Source organism: Branchiostoma floridae, chromosome 3 (assembly GCF_000003815.2).
Source record: "Branchiostoma floridae strain S238N-H82 chromosome 3, Bfl_VNyyK, whole genome shotgun sequence".
NCBI lineage: Eukaryota > Metazoa > Chordata > Leptocardii > Amphioxiformes > Branchiostomatidae > Branchiostoma > Branchiostoma floridae.
In genome coordinates, this window is record NC_049981.1 from 12271388 (window position 1) to 12278400 (window position 7013).

At 39.0% G+C, this 7013-nt stretch overlaps 1 protein-coding gene across 1 annotated transcript; it reads right to left on the reverse strand.

The window, feature by feature from the left end:
- Positions 1-1250: 1250 nt before the first annotated feature.
- Positions 1251-6288, reverse strand: LOC118412475 (polycystin-2-like). The gene is made up of 5 exons (XM_035815356.1): positions 5803-6288; positions 4170-4330; positions 2952-3206; positions 1898-2045; positions 1251-1758 (listed from the first exon to the last, which is right to left on the reverse strand). The coding sequence occupies exons 1-5, from the start codon at positions 6284-6286 to the stop codon at positions 1592-1594; spliced, it is 1215 nt and encodes a 404-aa protein (XP_035671249.1). The 5' UTR covers positions 6287-6288; the 3' UTR covers positions 1251-1591.
- Between the last annotated feature and the right edge of the window lie 725 nt (positions 6289-7013).

Below are 7013 nucleotides of genomic sequence, written 5' to 3' on the forward strand. Positions count from 1 at the left end.
GTACCCAGGTGTTACCGCGTGCACAGCCACCTGAATGTTATGCCAAAAAGCAGTTACTCAAGCAACTGGATATGATTTTGAAAACGGTCAGACGTTTCAGATAGCACCCACTATCTTTCGTCAGTGACACTGAAGTGATCTGGGAGAAACTGGTCTTTTATATCCTAACTATGTAAAGAGTTGAAGATAATTTTGGATGTCCAATAGGAAGCGAAGCTAAGACAAGGTTGATGCAAATGAGTCAATTAGCTCCTGTTATTTGGTTTAATTTACTGGATGTTATTTCCTCAGGTATGCGTCAAGTAGTTGCACAAGTCAGGTTATAGATCATTTATGTAAAGCTTGATTCTAATTTTGTGTTGACCAGCCGTTTTATCATAGCCGTACATATATAATGTTTTCCAACCGCGTACACATTGAAGTGTAGTACTTCCGTCTATAGCTAGAATCGAGTCCCAAAGTTAATTATTATCGTAATAATAAAGACATTGAAATAAAAGGACAAAATCCCTTTGCAAGTCTTGCTTGATGTCCTCATTACAGAAAATTACGATTTGAAAATTTATCGCGGCGGCGAGGACTGGTACTGCAGGTTAGGTTTAGATGGGTACGTCACTGCGAAACAGTCACACAATAAAGTTAACATTTATAAGTTGCAAAAAAAGAAAGAAAGGACTTTTAGTTTCAGGCTTTAACTTTTATTTTAACCATCTGCATCTATAAACCTAATGGCTAGTGCCAGATTACGGGGAAATTAATACGTTGTGAAGTCTAAAATGAAAGAGTAAAACTGTCTCAATTAGATTAAAAACACCGAAACACGAGTAAGAAACATGTAGGATTTTACTGTACTTTTATTGACAGGAAAATATATACAAAGAGTTTGATAAGCTTAATAACCTCAATTATAATTCTCTATCAAACCTATTGATATTCTCTATCATACTTTGTGTGTACGAAAAGGGCAAATGACTGTCTAATGTACAAACATTGCTAGCGTGTCTATTTACAACTATACTCTCAGTCTATGTTTACTTTTAAAAATGTCATGTCTCCCTCAGTGACTTAGCACTTTGAGAGCGGCTTGGGAACTACAACACAAAAACCATATGGAATCATAATACAATCAAACACCAGTAACAACAACATATTTCCAAATATTCTATGTACATTAAGTTCAATACATACGATTCAAATCTTTTACATACTTGTATTTACAAAGATAAATAAAAGTTGAACACTATGCATGTTTTACAATATCATCATCATCATACATTCGGTTTACACCGGTGAGTATTATTACATAATGTCTTTCCAATATCATTTGTCATTCATGTCTTCCAATATTATGCTTCTAAAATTATCGTAAATATAACCAAAAAAACAGAGACATGTTCACTAATCGCAATCGGCACTGCCTACACGTTTCCTACTTTGTCTATATCTATTCTAGCCACATCTGTTTATTGAAGAACAAACGTGCTTATAAGATAACCGTTTCTTTCTATTTTCTTGGTAAAAATCAATAAAAAGGTCTAATCACATCAAATACTTAGCATTGAGAAGTTCTATATTGAACTGCGGCCTAGATTTACAACCCACTTCCGCCTGCGATACACGTGTCTTCATCCGTCAGTTCCGGAAAGCCTCGGCACTCAAACTGATACATCAGGTCAGTGACCCTGTCCACCTCCTGCAGTACCGCTTCCGTCCGCTGGAGGGTCTCGTCCATGTAGTGGTCCGGAAGTGGCGCTTCATCTTCAGAAAAGACAAGAATTTACTTCCTGAATTAATTTCTGATTTCTAACCGAGATGAAAGACTTAAAGAATGGAGAGAAAAAACTGAGAGACTGATATCGAATGCTTTGTTTAAACAAGAATAAATAACCGATTTTACCTTCAAAGACTTGGGTCTCATGGCGCATACCCAGAAGACTCCTGAAGGAGTTCCAGAAGTAATCTCCCATCGCGGTGTCCACCTCAATGTCGTCTGACGTCTGACAGTAGCTCAGCCAGTTACACAGCATCCCGACTGCTAGATTTACCTAAAGGAGGCAGAAACGTTTCGATGGGTCTTAAAAAATCTGCTAAAAATCAAAATTCGTAACAGATTTTCGCTTTGACTTTTTATAGCATATGACCAATAATTACTAAAACAAGAAATCTTTTTAAAATAGCTGTGCCTTGCCGCGTATTTTATGTTATTTTGGTAAGTTAGACTAGATTCTACGCTTAAAAATCCCGAGTTCCACATGTCGCCCCCCTCCCCCTCCCCCTCATTATCATAATTTATGTCAGATGAATTATTGGCACATTAAACAGGTTTTGTAAAACTTTTTGACCCACAATGAATATGCATTAATTTTTATTACAAACTAAGTTCCTTCGGATGCAATTTGTGATATATCTTTATATAAACATGGTGAGTTAAAGCGTAGATTTATTACGCTGGACCACATACAGTAACATGCGTCTAGAAGAGCGTTTTAATACTCGCCTGGAATGTACCATTGTTTAACTAAGCCATGAAACTCGGCAAGGAAAGAAGGGCCTTTGGAAGGGGCTTTGGAAGGGCTGGGTTAACAGGTCCGTCCATGGATCCATGGAAGAAAGCTGGCGTAAAGCCTTGCCTGGCGGCAAGGCAAAAAGTTACTCAATGGACAGTTGGAGAGGTAACAAGGAAGAACAACAAACCTAAATGGTATTGAAAACAAAAATGAATTAACAGCTGTAGTTGTGATGGTTGTTACCCTTTCTTTTGCACAGAGCTGCGAAATGTAATCCGCTTTTTTTCCAGACTACCCCATGAAGTGTAGCCAAAATTGAATTTAACTGGAATACATAATGCACCTCTGTCGCATAGCAGAAATTCTTAGAATAGTTATAAAGCATTATGTAAGCTCCACCTGTGAGGCATCACCAAAAACAAAAGAGAACGAATTTCATCTCACCAGACAGCAGATGAAGACTAGGACGAATGTAGCGTAGTACAGCGGTCCCAGGACACTATCCACTCTCTTGATGTCATCCCCGAAGACGTCACTGAACGCCATACCTAAGCTCATCTCAAATAAGACGAAGTACGTCTCCTTAAAGGCGGAGAAACTCTTCATGTGTTTCCCAAATATCAAGATCCCGCTGATGGTGAAGGACAGTAGGAGGATCACCATGTACGTCAGGAACCCAAAGGCCTCCTGGTACATCAACTAGTCCAAGCGGGAAAGACATCAAATCGTGACTTGTAGTCCACAACCGTTTACCGTGCCAAGTCCCGACCCGTCAAAAGCGCCGACTAGCTAACTGGAATATCATGGCAGCAAACAGACCACCTCGACAATATCACAGTACGAATACATATTATTATTCGACGAAAGAATTCGTAACATGCAGTTCTATGCGACCAAGTATCTACGGTACAAAAACGCCAACTAGCGATCTAGAACATTACAAACATCGAGCATATCACTATTGGACTGCGCAGAGCACTTTTGACACTTCTAGGTAAATAAAAGGTATATATCAGATATTTTGTGATAAACATTGCCGTTTCACAACGAGCGGATGAACAGCGGGGATCATCACGCCTCCTTGAAAATATTTTTAATATAACTCTCGAGATTTTTCGAAACAATCTTAAGATTTTTCAAAACAATTTTAAGATCTTTCTTAAAGATTCTTTAAAATGGTCTCGAGAATTTTTCCAGACGCTTTCAAAACATCTTAAGACATCGGGCTTTTACAAAGCAACTTACAAAATACATTGAGATTTCGGCGAAGCACCTCAAGATTAAGGGAAGCTCTGAAGGTCAAGTTAAAACATATCAAGATTGAACACAAAAACTTTGGTATAGATTTTTCGATTTTCAACGAAGCGGGAAGGGGGTCATGAGTACTAGTAAGAGAAATTTTCACAAAAAATCAAGTATGCAAATTTAAGCTGTAAAAGGCTACAAGCATTAGTCAAAAGTGCTTTGCTCTGTTCAATTGTAATACTTATGGCCATAAATAGACTAAATTTGTTCAATATCATAGTCCGAATACTTGTTCCTACATTACATTACACGAGGATCATCTGTTGCTACTTTGCCGCTACATCTTTGAGGGAAGTTTAGGGACTTGGTTCTTCTTAAAATGTAGAGTTAGTTATTCACAAGAAGGCCTCCACTTACACGAGGAAGAGTGAAGGCGGTAGCGACGTTCTTAGAGAAGTTGAGAACCCGCAGGATGCTGAAGGTACTGATGAAGATGGAGAAGGTGAGTACCTCCTTGAAGGTAGCGTCCCATTGGCTGGCAGCACTCATGTCTATAAACTCATTAATGCCGTGTAGTCCTGTGGCAAATATGGAACGGCATTTAATTCTCTTAATATAGATACATTTTTGGACCGTCAATGAAACTAGAAATTGTAATCGCAACATTGAAGCTAACGCTAGCTCGGCTAACTCGGAAGATATAGCCACTTCTCTGTGAATTCAAGCCATATCTGAAGAAGATCTCTATAGATGATTCGTCAATGATATTAAATTAGTATAGCGACATAAGAATTCTGGTAATTCTTTTGATATAGCTTAGTTGATGGGATGTTTATTGGTCAAACGTGTTAAAAACGAAGTCAATAAACAATAACGGCGGCCACCCTAAGATGCCCCCTGCCCTAAGATGCCCGGATATTTTGCTGAGCTTATTATGCATAAGTACGCCGTGTTTGTTACCACTGACTATGATGATTAGAAAGGTAAATAAACCAAGTCCAAACAAACAGCTTTTTTTTCTATTAAAAAAATATTTACACATATTCACTTCCCTTTTTTTTTAAGACAGAATTTTCACAATAATGTTGGTAGCGCCGAATCACTGTGGTCACCTGTTGCTAGGTATTGGTGGCTCGTGTCCATAAATAAACAACCAGTAAAAAACAGCCAGACAACTGTCATGCACATAAGAAATAAAGCTTCACAAAACAATACAAATATTGGTCTTCAAATGTTTGTTGAGTAGAAGACCGGCCATAGAAAAAACAACATCAGCATCACCGCCGTTGTTTTCCCCAGGGAGTGTGGCCCCGCAGGTGGCGGACGAGCGAACGACCAAAAGATTTGTTACTCTAACAAATGATTCGTACCGTCTATAGAAATGAAACTTCACAGAGTGATGTCGAATATGTTTCCCAATATGTACACAGAGTTTTTTGTGATTTTGGCGTTGTCGTTTTTCGTAATGATTTTGTTAGTCGGGCCGCCGCATTCACTGCATTTCGCCCATTTCCCATGAAAACACGACCTGGATTGTGAAAGATTTAGTCCTCCTCGCGGGAGACAAGAAGCACACAAAATCATAATTCTACTGTCAAAAGAAAGCTAATACTGTAGTATATCACAAAATTAGAATTTTTATTTATGTTTGTCTGAATTGGTCACCAGCTTCCGAAGAGAGCAAATTCCAAAAGAGGGGCAAGTTAGGGCGCACTGTCTAACGCTGCTCAAAATCGGAATTTATATTCACGATAGCGTCCTCGGTGTTTGCCAGTTGTAACGCGGAGGGTGAAGGTTTCATGAACAGTATGGATGCTTTCCCTATTCAAGTATGGTCTCTAGATGAATGTGTTAAAAATTCATTGATCAAAACTTGACCACTAGTGGGCAACTAGTGATGAAGCGCCGTGAGTTCGAGCGCGTAAAAAAGCGGGCATCTTATGATTAAAAATAAGTTCATCCATGTTTTCAGCCATCCATTCATTCGTTCACCTTTTTATTCATTCATTCATTTATTCAAATGTATCCGTTATAAAGTTATTAGACGTACCTGTAGCCTGTTGTATATCCGCCAATGCAGCAGCTGCCCAGATATAACGTAGTCCGAATGTCACAATAACAGCCGTAGACAACCCTATCCCGCACAGGACCAAGATGTTCCAAAAACTGTTTAAGTAGACACGACCGTTTTTCCGTATGCCCCAAATCTCGTGAAGAATGTTGTAAATGTAGAAGACCAGGAACAAGATGTGGAAAAGCATCTGGACGAAGTCGTCTGTTGTTTGGTACTGGAACAGTCGGAAGGTCTGGATGTTTGGCTGCAGTTCAACAGTGCCCCCTGGGATGTACTGCAGGGTGATGACCATGGTGCTGAACAGCTTGACGTCAGGGTGGTAGAAGTTGGCCCGGAGGATGAGAGTGTCGGAAACCATCAGGATCCAGTTGGTCTGCTGTAGGAGGTCTATCATTGCAGCAGCCTGACCGGAATCCTGTGGTAGGTCGACTGTTGTGAAGCATTCTACTGTTTCAGCCATTGCCCCGTTTCTGAAATATGTAAAAGAATAAGAATTATAACATTTAATACCTAGCAAAGAATAAAAGCAAACAGATGGAATATGGATCAAGATACATTCTAAGGATTTAAAATCAACTAGAAAGGCCGACATTTGCTTAAGAGCAAATACAGCATATTTCAGCCATACCCCTTCCCACGCAACATTGGACTGTTCCAAATCACCCCTGCGCAAAAATGGAACATCTTAACAGTACATTATCCCCCAAAGTGGACTAGTAATTGTGAATTGATTCCAGGTCAAAACAGAGCTTGCTTCTATTTTTCAGAAAATGACAATAATCACACCTTCCATTCAGAAAATTGTCATCATGACTGAAAATTGTTGAATGACTTCATGTAATGTCATTAACAATTTTCAGTACGATAACTAGGTGTAAGTTTAAAAAAGTATAAGCTCCTTGTGATGTGGGTACATTTATTATTGCAGTGAACTTTTTTTATTCAAGTAGGGCATACGATTTAATAATTATCAAGCAGGTGCAGGTACTGTATGAGCGTTTGTTTTCTTCAAGCTGTAAAACTGTAAAACTGTTTTACTTTGTATGCAATCAGCCATCGAGCCTATTCATATTTTAGTTTAACAACTTCCTGCCAGACCCGGAAGATACGATTGAACCTTGTTCGAGGATTTCTTTTCGGAGGTCAGTCTGTTCATACCCTGGCACTGTCACTGAGAGTGTTTTATT